This window comes from Centruroides vittatus, unplaced genomic scaffold (genome assembly GCF_030686945.1).
Source record: "Centruroides vittatus isolate TY-2023 unplaced genomic scaffold, ASM3068694v2 contig_301, whole genome shotgun sequence".
Taxonomy (NCBI): Eukaryota; Metazoa; Arthropoda; class Arachnida; order Scorpiones; family Buthidae; genus Centruroides; species Centruroides vittatus.
The window spans coordinates 89,076-106,977 of record NW_027121927.1 but is presented as its reverse complement, the minus strand read 5'-3'; the positions used below and the strand labels follow the sequence as shown (position 1 = coordinate 106,977).

The following is a 17,902-nucleotide window of genomic DNA, read 5'->3' as shown; positions in this document are numbered from 1 at the left end:
AACAACTTTTATTTCATAATGAGGTTTTTACAGAAATTTTTATTAAAACATTTCAAATATGAGGCAATGAAGACCTTTTTGATTATCTGTGATCTGATTTTAATTCATCAAGCTATCAAAATTTGCCATTATTTGTAATATTTTTGTTTAAAAAATTATTAATAGGAAGTTTTCAAAAATATATATACATTTTCATTAAAAAGTTAGATATAAATGTTTTGTTTCTAGAAAGTAGAAATTTCTATATGTTTTTGCTAGATCTATTTGAACAATGATATAAAGCTGTTTCTATATGCAAAATGTATGCACAAATTTAAGTAAGTCAAATTTAGTATTGAATTAATTTGGAGAGAGAATAAGTGAAACATTTCTGTCTATCATAGATGTGTCATTGTTTAAGTAGGCTTGTTTTCCTAGTATATGTTTTATCTCAATGCACTCAAAAGCATTTTTCAACAAAAATTAGAATTAATCAATAAGTCTGCTGATAGAAAAAGATTTTTCTAGGCGTAATTAAATCTCTCCTAATCCATCTTTCAAAAATTCTTAAGAATAATTATGGATTCTAAAATCTGATAGTGAGATGCGAAATATATTTAACTTTATTATTTTCTATTGATGATTTTAATTTTTTTTTTTTGTCTATTATTTAAGTTCCTTGAAGAATGATTTATAAATATAGTCCTTTAAATTTAAATTTAATTCTTCCCAGTACAGCACAGTTAAGTAGTATTAAATTAAAAACATTAATTAAAAATGCCAGGATGAATTTAATACATTTTTGTGATACTTTTGTGAATTAAATATGTAGTATTAAATTATTATAACTGCTTGATTAGCCACTCTATGTAGAACAATACCTTATTACTGTACAAGGTAAGGTTTTCAATAGTTTTTTCAAGCTCATATCTTTATTTTTTTGAACCTATTTGTCAGTTCTTTCCTTCAGGAAGCCACACTCAACCAGTAGATATTTAATTAAGAGTGTGCATTTCAGGCTTACTATTTGGCCTCTTCAGTTTCTTATAGCCAAGAAAAGAAAAAAAAACTCCAGTCTATGAAAGTTGGCACCATTATGATGCTAATAATAAAGCAAAACTATTAAAGTTTTGGCTACCAAAAAAATATTCAATCAAATGTTTTTGACCTTCATTAAGTTCATTCTTAGCTGTCAGAGCAAATGGAATAGAATTCCTTTTAAATCTAAAAATTACAAGTTTAAATTTGAAAAATAAAATAAAAAATAATTAAACTTTGTTTTATAATTTTTATTTAATTTCACAAAAGTCATGATCCATGAAGTATTGGAAGGGGGAAAAATTATTTATTGTGACATTGTCACAATGTCAGGTTGCAACTTTTAATATTATTTTTTTCATTTATTTAATTTAAAATATACTCTCCATCTCAAATTAATACTGTCTTGCTCCTTTACATAATACTTTTCCTGTTAGCAGCAGAGTCATGATGGTCATCTCTCTAGTTCTTTTCAGGGGAAAATTTTTTAATTGAAATAATGTGACTTTTGCATCGGAAGTTCATATATAGTTAATTGGGGCCTCCTGCCCTTAAGGTTTCCTGGTTTCTGCTTTTACCTATCTAACTCTGTTCTTGAGATTAAGGAAGGACAGATGAATGACAGTGGGAATTAGTATATAAATAATAATATGCAAAAAAATTTTGTATATATATTCAAATATAAATAAAAGTACATAAAGTAAAGACCAAAATAAAGAAATTGAAATTTCAAATGTCTTTAAAATAGAAAGAAGAAAATATAACTGAACTTAAACATTAGGAAATAACTTAAAAAAGCTAAATTTGGTCAATTTTAAGATTGATGAGATGGAGAGATCACATTTTAGATGCTAACCAAACCCACGTTCTGCCTAAACCTAGAAATGCACATGTGATTTTCTGTTGTAGTGAATAAAAAACCGTAATCATGGAAAAATAACATTAGGTGTACACTGTGGTATATTTATCAAAATTTTGCACAAGTTAATGACACAGATTTCATAGAAACTATGCTTGTAGTAACTTTATTATTACAAATGAAATACTACTATACTGAAAAGTTGCCAGTGTGTGCACATTCATACCTTTCCATATCACTCATTTCAATTTGTAATAAATGCATTGTAAAAGTAGATCCGGTTGCATATTTGTAATCACAATTATTTGGCATGAATTGTATGAATTCATATTAAAAACTGTTTCATTTTTGCAATTAAACAATTGCATTATGGAAAATTATATGTGCATTTATAGACTAACATATATGCATCATGTTCATTTATTATTGAGTTTGTCCAAAGCTGTGAATACATAGTTGTTCTAGGAATCTGAGTGGAAGATTAGATTTATTTTTTAAAATAGACTTGTCCCCTACTTTCTTCTGTCTGAGGCCCATTGAATTAATGATTAAAGTTAAAATCTTTGTGCAACATAGTAAAAACTGAAAAATGCTCATTTATTCTCTTATTGACAGATCTAAATGAAAAGCCTATATAATACTCTGTCTTCTTTGAATAATTTCACCATAAAGACAATATTGGAGTATATATCTGGTAGTGATGGAACGATTAATCAGAATTGAGAAAATTTCATTATGATTTCTGATTCTTAAACACGATTCTTCCACATTTTATAAGAAAATTAGTTTTTGTTTAAGTCAAAGATTAAAAATTTTTTAAATTATGATATTAACAATTAAATATTAGTTTATTAGAAACTTTCATGTTCACAAAGCAGAGATCATGCAACACCCCTGTAAAGTATGAGAATGTGATAAAATGATGTCATTCTGCTATACTTAATGAACACTAGATTCTATGTACAAGAACTTAAATCAGGCTTACTACATCTGAGAAGACCTAACTTATAAATAAATTGCAGTTAGTGTAACACACAATTTTTGATCTTAATATTTCCCACTTAAGCAAAAATTTGAAATGTTTCCCATATAATTATAACTTCAAAAAGTAATTAAACTTTTACCTATTTAATTTTATTAAATTTTGATAATGTTTAATCTACAAAAGAGAATTATTTGTTGAATTTCAATTTTGTGATATGAAAACAAACATTTGAATTCATTGTTCCTAAAAATAAGACTCTTTCTGACCTTTCTCAATTATTCTCCACCTCTTAAATTTAAATTTGGGATCAGCCTTTTATCACTTAAACTGCAAAAAGAAGTTATTTTGATTAATTATTATTTTATTAATTTTTATCACCATATTATTTATAAAAGTTTTAATGAATTATATACATTTGTAAATAGTTTATTATTGGAAAAAATAACAATAACTAAAGATTTTCTTTATTTTTGAAATCTGTATTGTAACATGTACATCTTTTAAAGTAGAAATATATTTTTACTTACTTAGCAAACTTTTTCTTAATATTTAGTTTTACAATTTCATGGAAATTGTGCAGTATGGCTATAGAGAATGTGTGTGCAGTCTCATTGTACATCTGTTATTTTCTTTAATGGCATCACTCCATCTTGTGAATGTTTAAATTAATAAATTTATTACAAAGTTAGGCCCAACCTAATGTACTAAATTTAAAATATCTTAATGTAATTTGAAATACAGTAGAGAGTCATTAATCCGAGTCAATTGGGGACAGGGGTTGTTCGGATAACTGATTATGTACGAAAAAATATAACCTGTCCGATGTTCAAATTTTTCTCCGTTGCGTGTCGCTTCATGTTGAATTTTTGTCGATTTTAAGCCCAACGAAAATTTTTATAATACTAGTCGAGTCTATTGTATCGTTAAAAATTATTTTATTTTGTACAAACAAAATAAATATATTGAAGAATATAAAAACATGAAAATTATACTTTAGAAGTAAATCTAGTATCAAAAACGTTTGATTCAGCACGACACAGTCCGACTGAAAAGCATTTGGATAACCAGCGATTCGGATTACAGGTGTTCGGATTAACGACACACTACTGTATAATAAATTAATATTTTATCAGTAAGTAATGTCAACTCAAAACAAAACAAATAACACTTTTAAGAATTTTATAATTGTAAGAAACAGCAAAAATTTGTATTTAATTTATAATAATTTTTATTATTAAACATTATAATTGAAAAATTAAATTTTGTAATTGTATTGTTTTCCATAGCAATGCAGTTTAATGGGGCTTTTATGTCACAATAAAATATTGAAATCCTTTTGTATTTGGCATATGTCAAGAATGTAGGGCTATGCTATAGTTTTCTGAATTGGACTAATATTTTTTCACAACTAATTAGTCAAATTGCTAAACAGTTTTTCCTGGCACTGAGTGTCTTGTATTAATGTCTTCTATAAATTTAAAAACAACTTTTTTACCAAATCATATGTATAACATAAAATTAGTTTAATATACTAGCATACTGTTTGATGATGAGACATTATACCTAGCATATTGTAATTTTTGCAAAATCATTGGATGCTGGAGACCCCATAGCAAGTCCTGAAGATGCATATTTTTGATATATCCTATATTATATTAAGGTTCCATTATGCATACAATCCATAAGGCTGCTGTTATCTGTAGTATTTTGATTAAATAGTTATTTCAACATACATATATATATATTTACATCAAAATTTATTAAAATGTACTACTATTAAAAATAGCATAATTAAATAAATTTTTACTTTATAGAATTTAAGATGAATTACTAAAACTTAGTATTAAATTAAAAATCTAAATTTAACACTTAACAAGAAGAAAAATCTATGACATTTTAAACAAATCTTTTATTTTATAGAGTTCAGGAAAGAGTTCGGTTTTAGAAAGTTTAGTTGGTCGTGATTTTCTGCCCAGAGGACTTGGAATAGTTACAAGACGTCCATTAATATTACAATTAGTTTATGTTCCAAAGGATGATACAACGTATCGTTCTGCTGCAGAAGGTAATTAAATTTTTAAAGTAAATTTTTAGACAAATGTTTAATTTTCTTATTAACTGATAATTTTAAAGTAATAAAATGAGATTTTATTTACAAAAGCAGAATTTGTTGTTTTGATAAATTAATTAAGTCATGTATAAAATAAAATTTTGGATGTAATATAAATTTGTTAATACTGTAGAAATTTGAGAGATGATTGTAGCAAAGACATTTACTTTATTATGTTTACAAAAAATTAAGAAAATCTTATTTGAGTAATTATATGATCTGAAAATTATTTCACTGATACATGAAGTTTTAACTTTTCAAAAGATAAATTTATTAATAAATCTGAACATATTTATTAGAAATCAGAAAACAAAACAGTGATTCTTAGAATTATTTTTAAAACTTTTAGAAAGTAAATTATTTGTTTTTTTATTCAACAATAAAGTATTATTAAAATTGTGCATTTAATGTGTGCGCTGTTTTATTGCCTTCTATTTGCTTTTAAATTGCTGTACATGTTGTATTTTTTTTTTTTTTTTTAACACTTACTGTGCTGGTCCAGTTGACCTAGTTCCTTACCTGTGTGCTGACTGATTTAAACAATTTTACAGTATTTTCTACTGAAAATAAAAAACGATTGACTAAAGCTAGGTAAAAAGTAAAAACAGTTTCTGATATTGGAAACATTTATCTGTACAATATTCAATTTTGATGTGTGTGGGCTTTATTTTTATTATTGTATAATGTTATCTGGACATGTTTTAGAGATAAAGATAAAATGAAAAAAATTAAACTGCAATATAGCTTTAAAATTTGTACTTTTATGTATGAAATATATAGTAAATCGATGAATTTATTTAAAATAATGGTGTACTTATCAATATTATTAGTAGACTTTTCCTGACTGTAGCTGTTTTTCGTAATTGAGAAAATGTACATAAGATGGCATTAGCATTATCAGAAATGTAGGAATTCAACTTTTGTATTGACAATGTCTAAAAACTATATAAATTGTGTAATATCATATAAACTATACAGGTTTAAAATAATAACAAAGTTACATGGCTTATTTGTATTTTTTCGATCTTAGTTAGGCCTAAATCATTATCGCAACATTTTGTCAGATAAATCAATATCATCAGCACTATATTCATTGATTTTTTATTAATGAATTTGAACAATTATTAGTTAGTATGTTAATGCACCATATCTAAACTTAACTTATACATAAAAAAATAAAACGACTCTATATTTGCTTGCAAAATATGGCAACAAAATTCCGAATCAGACGATGATCATAATTGGACAAAATTGCTGATATTTCAAATTTCTGAATAAATAGTGCCCACTATTTATTAACAGACACACTAAAATACACAAAGAAATAATATTTTTATTGCTGAAAACGTATTGTTACATTTTGAAGCTAGAAATTACAGTGTATATCGACAAACATAATATTACATTTCTAGCATGGTAAGTGTTAATGCATACAAATTCAACTAATTTAAATTTACTTAATATTCCATGTTATACCAGGATTATTTGAGATACCTTTTGTCTACATTATTTTGAATAATTAAGGGTTTTACTGTGGGGTTTTTTTCCTATTGAGATATTTAGTTATTTTCAAATCATTCACTACTATTATTTCTGTATAAACAACTACTATTTAACTGGGAAAACAATCAATTTATGTAGAATACCCTAACTCCAGCAGTAACATGAAATATTAATTCTAGAACATTTTTGGAGATCTTATGCCTTCATCTTCAGGTTCTGAAGTCTTTCAAACATAGAACAATGTTTGTGTATGTTTTTGAAAGACATTGTTCTACATTCGAAAGACTTCGGAACCTGAGATGGAGGCTAAGATCTCCAAAAATGTTCTAGTATTAATACTTTGTTACTGCTGGAGTTTTGATATTCTACATAAAGTAATACTTTTATTTTTTTTTACCATCACCATCTCAATTTGTCCTTAACTTTATCTAATTCTCAAAATTGTTCAAGGAAAAATATATAATTTAGATGTTAACATTAAAATAAATTGGTAGTAATTCAATATAATATCTAAGAATAAATTTAATGTCTATTTCTTTTGAGCTAGTTTTCTTGCCAACATGGGCAACCATTTAGCATTAACTAAATCCTAAATATGTGAATTTTTTTTAGGAACTGTTCATTTAGAAGAATGGTGCAAGTTTTTACATACAAAAGATAAGATATTTACAGATTTTAATGAAGTTAGAAAAGAAATTGAAGATGAAACAGATAGAATGGGGGGTACTAATAAGGTAAATCTTCAAATTTTAAAATTATACAATATAGTTATAATTCATTAGTTTAAATATATTGCATTGCTAGATATAGAATTTTATTTAAGTCAATTATAAAAATTAAATTTTAAAAAATGTTGTTTTAAAAAGATAGCTTTATTCTCTTTTGTGATTTGCCTTGTCATAGTCAGTTTAACTTTAAAAAATATAATTTTATACATCTAATTTAAAATTCTACTATAGAGAACACTTCATAATGGATGTTAAATAATTCTCACCCAAAACCTAAGGTCTGGTGTCGAAAAAATTTACTTCAGAAGAGCCCAAAAATGTTAGTGAAGTCATGCTTCAGGTGCCCTTTTTTGATGGAACACCAATTTAAAATAAAATTTGAATGTTTAAAAATATCAAATCATCATATTGTATCTAAATATTTGCTGTGGTTGGAATGGATTTAAAAATGGGAGGCATTGGATTGTTTGCCTAATAAGCATTATGCAAAATAGAATAAAATGTTGTGTGCGAGTACAGGGCACCATAGGCCGTATAATAACTAAATAATATAACACCGGTTCATAAAGGTTCAAGCTGCTGACAGAGAAAGTTCCTCTTTATAATTAATACATGTATTTAAACTTGCTTTAAAAATTTCTAGAGCCTCCAAGAATCTAAGGCAGTTGGTGCATTGCATCGTTACCAGGATGCTAGCTTGTTGTAATGTGCCTCTATATCTGGGTCAGAGGCATATTTGACAGGGACATGGATAGCCATGAATGCTTCATGTTGGCAGTGTGCTTTTGTAGTTTTTTCTACTGGTCTTTTTGTGGAGCTATATAGACAAGGTCCCTATCAAATCTCATATCTCTCAGAGGCAGGCAATATATCCCTGGAAGTTTAAGTGGGGTGGGCGGGTCCTTTGCATTCCTAAGAAATGTGAAAATGGTAGGACATCTCCTGTATGTAATATTTATGTCAATTTTCTTGACTGTAGCATTAAACACTGACTTCAGACAGGGGTGGAAAGTTAGCATATGGCTTTCCTCTCTACTGTGTTGATCATTATATAATTCATTTATCTCTTCTGGGGGATCTTGTTGGTCTGTAGCAACCTTATATGTTATCTTACATACCATTGATGCACTATACCCATGTCCTATAGGATTTTTTTTATGCATCACTCTTCATCACACATCTGTGGGGAAGAAGAATGGGTGTAGGCACACCAATAAGAGTCCTATACACTGCAATTTTTCAGGAAGGGATCGCATGAATCAACATGGTATGAAAGTCTGCTTATGATAAACTGCTGTGACAATAGCCACCCCTTGTACACGGGTTTTAATATCTAAGAAATGTACTTCATTCTTGCTTGCCTGTTCTAGTTCTAAAGATAACCCATATGAGTTGCGATTGACGGAGTCAATAAATACTCTTAAATCCAGGACCTCTTTCCATAAGATGAGAATATCATTGAGGTATCTCCTGTATAAAAGAATGCTTGGATGGAACGCTAGTAGGACCTTCTAACTGGCAAATCACCATTTCACACATGCCCCGAGATTGGGGGTTACCCATTGGAACCTGCATCCTTGGAGGAAGACCTTATCATTGAATTGGAAGACAGGGTTGTAGCAAGTTAAATGCACCAATTCCAGTACCTGTAAGTGGAGAGTGTTATCATTAACAAGCTGGAACAACCAGTCATGAATGGCACAGAAACAAGGGGAAGTTCAATTGACTGGTACAAGTCTAAAACTGTTAGGTAGCCTGGATGGCCCACATTGTGTACCAGTTCATACGAGCTAAGAACAGAGTAAGGATAATTCTGTAAATGCTCATTGAGGAGAGTGTGGATGTACCTCTCCAACAAGTGGTTAGGGGATCTGGTTTTGTCCACCACTGAATGGAGTTGTTGATCCTGTTTATGAGCTTTGGAAAATGTGAATAACTGGAATATTTGATGAGCTCACTGTTGACTTAGCTAGAGCCAGCCATTCAGCTAGCTTAGTACAGGCAAAGCACTTAACCCTAGCTTGCAGCTTATCAATGAATTTGTGCTCTATTTCAGTGTTCTGCAACCGGTGTGCAGTCACAAGGTGAAAGGTGTGACATGAACTTTTACATATTCTTTTAATTTTAAGTTTTATTTATATATTTTTATCACAGTTGCTGTTTCTTATGCTTGTATTTCATTCTCTGCTGCAGCACTGATTAAATAAGATGATGTTAATACAATAAATGCATATGTTGTCCCAGTATTCACTTATTCTTTTGGAGTTATACATTGGACTCACACAGATCTCGAGCAACTCCAAAGGAAAACAAGAACAACACTTACTAAGCATAAACAACATCACCCTAAATCTGCCATAGAAAGACTAACCCTTCTATGTAAAGATGGCGTACGTGGCCTGACTGACATAGTTAACCTTCACTACAAACAAATAGTCACTGCAAAAGTTTTTCCATAGAAAACAAGAAACATCACAGTTACATAAAGCAGTAACTCTAGCAGTGTCAAATAACACACCATTAAATTTATGCTCACAACATATGGGCACAACACAACATATAAATAGCATAGACACCATTAAGCAATCATAGTGCAAAAGGCACTCCATGGCAGACATCCCTATGACCTGGCCCAGGATTTTATTGACAAAACTACATCAAACAGCTCGGGGATGCCTCTTTGGGCAGATGGATGGATTTGTGATTGCCATACAGGATCAGGTCATAAATGATACAATACACATCTAAAGAAACATTGATACCCTGAAACAAAAACAGTAGCCAAATTGTAGACCCAATACAAAACCTGATAAATAAATCACTGCTAATTTCAAGAAGTCAGCTTTTATTAATTAAAAGAAAGTGTTGCTAAGTTATATAAAGTATTATAATGATATAAAACCCATATGTTACAAAAACAAAATAAATTATTCACAAACAATTAGGAATTTTTCTACAGACAACTACAATGTTATGTCAACAGAAAAATAACTTGCAGACTACTGATTTGCATTTTGGTCCAACCAATCACATACAAATATAAAACAAACTCAATCAAATTGGAAGAACAAAACATGCATAATGTTCTAATGTCCTGTGTCAAAATAAACATATACAGCATTCAAAGAAAACACAGTTTGAAGACTTTCACAAATTCTGGTAAGAAAAATTTATCTTCACTGGAAACTAGCCAAAACATTTTACACACAATTAACAACTAACAAAATTTTAAAATTCTTGTATAGGACATCACATAGATAAAACTAAAAAACAACAACAACAATAATAATAATAATAATAATAATAATAACATCAAAAGATACAACATAGTATAGATCAATAATATCCTTTAAAACATTTTACAAAATACTTACATCTTGTACTACAAATAAAATATACTACACATTAAACTAAAACAACTATCTCGGAACAGGGGTCACCAAACTACAGCCTGTGATCCAGATCTAGTTCGCTGCTGCATTGTGCCACAAATGAGCTAAAATATAATTATAATCTATTATATTTCCATATAAATAGATAAACTTACACTTACTATGTAAAAAAAATTAAAATAAGTAAAAATGCCAAAATTGGTGCAATCTGATTTTTGCATCTGACAATATAATTTTTAGGAAAACCAGTGAAATAAAAAATTTGACGATATTTTTTTTTAAGAATTTGGATATCGGAGTGCTGTTTGTTTAAGTACCTGCAATGACGTTTCTAAGAAAAGCAATTCATGTTTGCATGCTGCAGCATTCATGTTTGTGTATTCATAAATAAATATATTGATTGTCTTTTATTTTTTGTGTATTCAGTGGACTGTAATGAACAAAATGGAGCTTACACTCATCATTCTCTTAGTTATCTGGCCAGCTGTTAAAAAGGTTTGGTGACTTGTCATAGAGTAACAAAAAGGCTTTGTGTAGAAACCGCATGGAATGCAAAGACCAGCTGTTTGTAAATTGTTATGTGACGTGCAAAAAACAAAACAAACCAAAACATAGCATAGATTAAATGAAAGCATTTGCCAGTATCACCACATTTGTGGTTATTACGCATGTTATGAGTATTGTGTATATGAATGTGTCATCAAACATAACAAAACAACTCTATACATATTATCCCACTTCATGTACAGTACATGGACAACATAACTACTTCTATCCATGAATACCTATTAGAAATTACACCTATTTCACTGACATACAAATGGTATTTGTCCAAGACAAATGCAGAACATTTCTCATAGAAAAATAATTCTGAAGAAGGAAGACTGTTTTTATATTTCACTCTCATCTGTGGATGTTAGTCCATGGATGAGAGTAAGGTGTATAGACATTTAAAATTTCAACAAGCTAAGTTTACAAAACATGCACAAATAGAATGGAGACTAACAAAGGAATATAACAAGAGATTAAAGTCAATACTAATAACTTTGCTCAATACAAAACATACATTAAAATCAATAAACACATCATTCCAATACCCACATGCTCATTTGGACAATTACACTAAAAATTTTTATGTAGTTTTTACAGAAAGCAATTTATTATTACAAGATAATTTATTTATAAATTTTTTTTGTGTTTAAATTTTAAAAGAAAATTGTCAAATATTACACCCATGCACTCCGAGAAAGTTTGACAGTTTCTAATATTATTGATTCTTTTCTTTAAATTACTTTTCAATGGAAAAATGTAATTATATGGACTGTCAACTAGAGCATGTCCTGTTATGAACATGAAGTAAAATCATATATTACAGTTGAAGCTAAAACAATTATTTTTAAGAATGGAATGAATTTTCATAAAATTTACTGTACTCTGATTGCAGAGATTACTCTGCAATCAGAGTACAATAATTTTTATGAAAACTACACAAGATTACTTGTGTAGTGAATCTGCAATTTTACTGTAGTTCACTATAGTGCATAGAAAAAATGGGAGATTTTGTGCATACAGTATATCCCTTATCTATGTTTCTAAGAAAATTGCATTTATTAAAATTATCATCAGTTTAATAAACAGATTACAAATAGTAATGTCATAACTTATATATTTACAGGGAATTTGTCCAGAAACTATTAATTTAAAGATATTTTCTTCACGTGTTGTAAATTTGACTTTAGTGGATTTGCCAGGAATAACAAAGGTATGTGTATTTTTACATTTTGATATTTTAATCCTTGGAATTTTGTAATATCTGTGAGGCATCCTAACAAGTATTTTTCAATATCTAAAATTTTGTAAATATGTAAAAAATTTCCATTTTTACTTTTCAAGGAAATCATACATGGGCATTCATGCTTGTGACTGTTGCTTTGATTGAGCATGATGAAATACAATAGAAATTTAATATAAATATATTCTTACAAAAATGTCATTCCTTAATTCTCTGCTATTTCTTCACTGCACAACAATTAAGAGTTTCAATGTATTTTAAATAGATGCTGTGTTGTGTGCAACAATTTGACATAGTGAGCATCATGTTGATGCTCACTGTATTATACATCATGCAGTGAGAGAAAAATTAAAAAGTTAATTTTGATAATGCAAACTGTTAAGTTACAAATGAATAAAAATTTTTTAGATTTTTATCAAGACATCATGACGAGAATTTTAACATATAAATGCATTTAAGTTAAGTGGTTTATGCAATTGATATCATGATTGACAAATTTTCGATGATCCACTTCCACTTAAACAATCAGCACAAAATTTTGATGCTTTTTGTAATATTTCTAGCTACTTTAATTATTGAATTAACATAATCAATTTTTTGATAATTTCATGACTGCATTAAAAAAATGAAAATAAAAGTAATCAGTTCTGGCAAAACTGGTTGTTACATGTAAAAAAAAAATTCTTTGGAATAAAACAAAACAATAACATTGTCATTTGATTAATTTTCAAGTGAAGTGGGAGCTTTTGTTTACAGCATAATAAAATATAACTGTTTGTTTACAATTGAGTGGAGTTCATTGCTAGCTCTACTGCTGATCTCCCTTTAAAGTAATAAGGTTTTCCTATTCTGACCTTGAAAGACATTTTGTTTTTGAATTACAACAAACCTAATGTCAAATCCATGAAACCAGAGAAAATTTATAGCAAAGTGAAATTTGATATGTTTATTTTATTGCTTTATTATATCAGATTACAATAAAGTAAACATAATAAAGTATGTATTTTCACCAATCCACAAGTATTTTGCATAATTAAAAATAAGGCAAAATATCAAAATAAAAGCTAATTGTAGTTTCTGATATGATGCTGATAATTTTGGAATAAACAATGATGTCTGTCTGAAGGCAGTCACTTCATGTCTCCAATAAAATTAATTTACAACCAGTGGAAACTGGTGAACTTGAACAGGATAACTAGACGTCATGTTTACTCAGTCATTTTCTTTCTCTGATCATTTTTCACAAGGGATTACATGTTAAATCAAACCCGTTAACTTGAATGGAGTTTAGATACAGTATTTTCATAAATTGTTTTGAATTTTAATTTTCTGTTAAATAAAATAAGTAATGTTCATTTATCTTATAACTAATCAGAAACTTTCTTTAAAGCACAGGAACCACATAAAACTGAAAATAAGCATTGTATCATGTGACAACAGGCAAGATGGTAGCTTCCAGACAATGTTTTTGACCTAGATACTGTAACTGCTATTCAAACTTGTCTTCTTTTTTTGAATATTTTTATTTATTTGATTGCGGGTGGATTTCTCTGACTAGCCAATGTAATAAATAAATAGTTTTGATAAATTAATTCAAAAATAACAATTACAGTCTGATTCTATATAAAAAATTTTATCCTTTGCAGCAAAATTTTAAAAATATAAGAGTCATAGACAGATTTTTTTGGTGATTAAAAAAATATAAAAAATAGATTGATTTTAAGTGTGAAATATCACAATTAAAAAAGTCCTTACTAAACACACAGGAATGAACAGATCAATCTTTCGGAAAAGTATTTCTTGGTAGTTTATTTAACCATTTGGTTGAGCATGTTTTAGTTTCTGGACAATGCTGAGAGATTTACATTGATGCAACAATTCTATGTAATAGGATCCTGGAAATATCATATGACTAGTTTATTATAGATCACCAGTAAACTGATGCATAAAATCTTGATTTTTAGTTGAACCTTCATAATTCAAAACTTTTTAATTTAAAGTCCAAATTTTTTTTCCTGACCAATTCAAGTTAACCAGGTTTTAATGTATGACAATTAGTATAAATTTTCAACTCTAATATTAAAGAGAGTAATATTCTGGAATAATCACTGTTTTTGAATTATCATGATCACAGAAATCAATTTTAAATATAATTAAAACTAAAAAGAATAAATATTTTCTGTTCATGGATTTGCCACATATGAAAAGTTAATGACTTCATTGATATATATTATAATAATTCAGAACTGCTGAGACCCTTGAAATTTATAAACAGGTGCAAAAGGGGGGGTTGTATTAATAAGAAAGACACATTAAAGTTTCCACATGCATGGCAAACATTGCTTGCATTGGATTTAATTTTATGTTTATCTTTTAAAAAATATATTGTAATCTTTCATTTTGAAATATTTTTATTTTACTTTTTTCATTTTACATTTTTTTATTTTTAAAATTTTTTGAAATGTTTTATTAAATAAATTAAAATTTAATTTTTATCATTGACGTGTAGAATGCTTCATAAGTCTAATGTTTAGGTTTATTCAAAGTTTTGTGAAAAGTTTGTTAAAAATTTTTTTATTGAATGTACAAGTTCATTTAAAGAGTGTAAAAAAAGTTGTTGCAACAACTTTTTTACACTCTTTAAAGGAGAGTCACTAAAGTGACCAAAAACATTTGTTTTCTTCTATTTATCTATTAAACATCAGTGCTGGAAGTAGCAAGTAAAAGTATTTGTGTGTGTTTTTCAGTTAATTAATTTAAAAACTTAAGAATAAAAGCCTCAGAGCTCAACTCTCCATTTTACCAAGAAACCAAATAATGGACAGGACAGCTTGTAGTGTACAGGATTCCTATGCACCTGGAAAGTCAGGAATTTTCATTGGTGTTCAGAAAAGTCATGGAATGTCAAGGAATTTGTTAAATTGTCAGGAAATTTTCATCCTTGGCTGTCTTATTGATTTTTTGCTGTCAATATGTCTGCAAGCAGCAAGGCAGCAAGAAGTGATGTGGTGCAATACAACATATGAAAAGGGGTGTAGAATATTTTCAGGACCCAAAATTTCTCAAAGTTTACACAAAAATTTACAAAGTATACAAAATGATAATTAATTTAAATGGTATTATTTATCATTTTTTATTTTAATAATTTTGATTGCATAACAAAACAATTGCTTATATTTTTTCCAGTTTATTAATATTTTATAAAGTTCAGGAAATTTATTAAGAGAGAAATTTAATAAATATATACATTTATACATGAATTACATAAAATTTAATGAATAATAAAAATAATTGTTTTCTTTTTTTCAATGCCATATAGATTTTTGGTTGTGAATTAATAACAGGATTTTAATAATACATTTCATTTTTAATTTTAATAATTTGGCAATTATAAAAAAATAACTAATTAAAACATTAGAGAAGCAAAACATATGTGCATAGGAAGTCAAATACTGTTTTATTTTGTCAATGTTTCATACTGTAAGGATATGAGGGTCAGGGAATTTGTACAAAGTTGGTCAGGAGAGGTCTGGAAAAATTATGAAAATTAAAACAAAAATTTGAGTAGGAACCCTGAGTGTAGAACTGTGTTGCATAAAGTCGACTGCTAACTCAGTGCCCAACATAGAACCAAATCAGCAAAAAAAAAAAACAACCCAATCTGAAAGACAGGCACTTTTTAAATAGTACTCAATGAGTCCTTTTTTGATTATGGAAAATCACTCTTTTTAAGCTAAGGATGAAGTATAATGTGTGTGATCATATAAAGATTACCAGCATTCTCATTTGAAAACTAATGTAGTGCTAATATAGTGGAACCCCATTTATCTGGATCCTGTTAATCCAGATTTCTGGTTTATCTGGATTATAAAACACAATCCCTGTCTCAGAAAGATAGTCATAAAGAAAATCTATAAATGTAAAAAATCAAAGAGCTCCCAATTACATTCTTGCCTGAGTGTAACAAGAATAGACTTGTTTCCTATGAATTGGTATATAACATTGTTATGCATTCCAAAGGAATGTTTTTTGAATTTACTTAATATCTTGAAACTTTTCTACTCTTTTTAAAGATTTTCAATTTTAAAAAATTGCTACTTTCCTGTTGTATAAAAATGCTGTCCCCTCACCACATCAAATACTAGGATATACAAAAAAATTTCAAATTTGTGTGTTATGATAAAAATGTGTTTGAAGTCTTTCTTTATAATGTACAGTACACTATGTATAATATATATATATTAATTTTTTATAGGTTCCAGTAGGAGATCAACCTGAAGATATTGAAGTACAAATAAGATCACTAATTTTAAAGTATATTAGTAATCCAAACTCTATTATTCTTGCTGTTACTGCTGCTAATACTGATTTTGCAACTTCTGAAGCTCTAAAATTAGCACGTGAAGTTGATCCAGATGGTATAGCATCATTTTTTTGATAATTTTTTTTATAATGTATAATTTAGTAAATATACTCTAATTGAATTGAGTGAAATGTGATTATAGTAAAATTTTATTAGATTTTCAGTTAGTAAGAATTAATACAATTTATTTACAATTTGTAAACATTGTGATAGAGATTATAAACATTTATTACTATCAATATTATTATTTATTCCATAAGGAAGAAACTGTACTGTCTTTTGTTGATGAATTAAATACAAGTACTTTCAACATTTCAAAATATCATCCTCAATTGAATATACAAAAGACATACTTTTGGCATTTCATTTAGAAATGTTTAAAGTACAGTACTTTGTATTTAATTCATGAAGTAAATAAATTTAATGTCAAAAGACAATACATTTTCTTCCTTATACTATATTTGGCATTATATAAATTTTTATTGTTTATTCTGTGTGGATTTATTCTACTAGTCTAGTACTATACCAGACCAAGGTAAAGGCATGGCTCCAGAAAAATTTTTAATGAGGTTGTGCGATGATCATGTATGAATGTATTTAGGAATTTCCTGACTATATGATGTGTTTACTATGGCTGCTTTCTATAGTAAGATGTACTGTACATACTGTTGTGAAACCTAATGTTTCAAGATTTGTGTGTTATGTATGTGGTATAATGCCTGTACAAGAAACACAATAAATATCTTATCCATTCTTTAGGCACTTTATTTTTTTGGTGAGTTCTGATCATTTACTGATTTTTTGCAGTGTATGTGTGCACAATTTGATTTTATTTTGCTTATCTATCAATATAATGTATGATCAGATGTGATGAATTTTGTCTGTGATTTTGGCTCATAGTAAACTGTGTGTGTAATGTTTTCTAAGACCATCTGTAGTGTTGATTTATCAATACATTATAGTTAATGAATATGTAATAATTTGTTTTGTACACTTTTTATATATTATGTTTGTTACTTGGATACATTGATGTAAGTAGTTTGCATGTACTGAAAGCTTGCAAACTGATATAATGTGTTGTAATTGATAATAGAATTAATGAAATTAATTCTATTAATGATAATTTCATTAATTCATAATAGAATTAATTTCA

The 17,902-nt window shown here is 28.0% G+C and overlaps 1 protein-coding gene across 1 annotated transcript in view; it reads left to right on the top strand.

Moving 5' to 3' along the window:
* The window catches only part of Drp1 (dynamin related protein 1), a 70,287-nt gene that overhangs the window by 22,600 nt on the left and 29,785 nt on the right, over window positions 1-17,902 (top strand). The window contains exons 3-6 of the mRNA XM_067267335.1: window positions 4,782-4,926; window positions 7,087-7,208; window positions 12,270-12,356; window positions 16,642-16,804. Of these exons, the coding sequence (XP_067123436.1) occupies window positions 4,782-4,926; window positions 7,087-7,208; window positions 12,270-12,356; window positions 16,642-16,804 (517 nt within the window). The remainder of the gene's footprint in view (window positions 1-4,781; window positions 4,927-7,086; window positions 7,209-12,269; window positions 12,357-16,641; window positions 16,805-17,902) is intronic.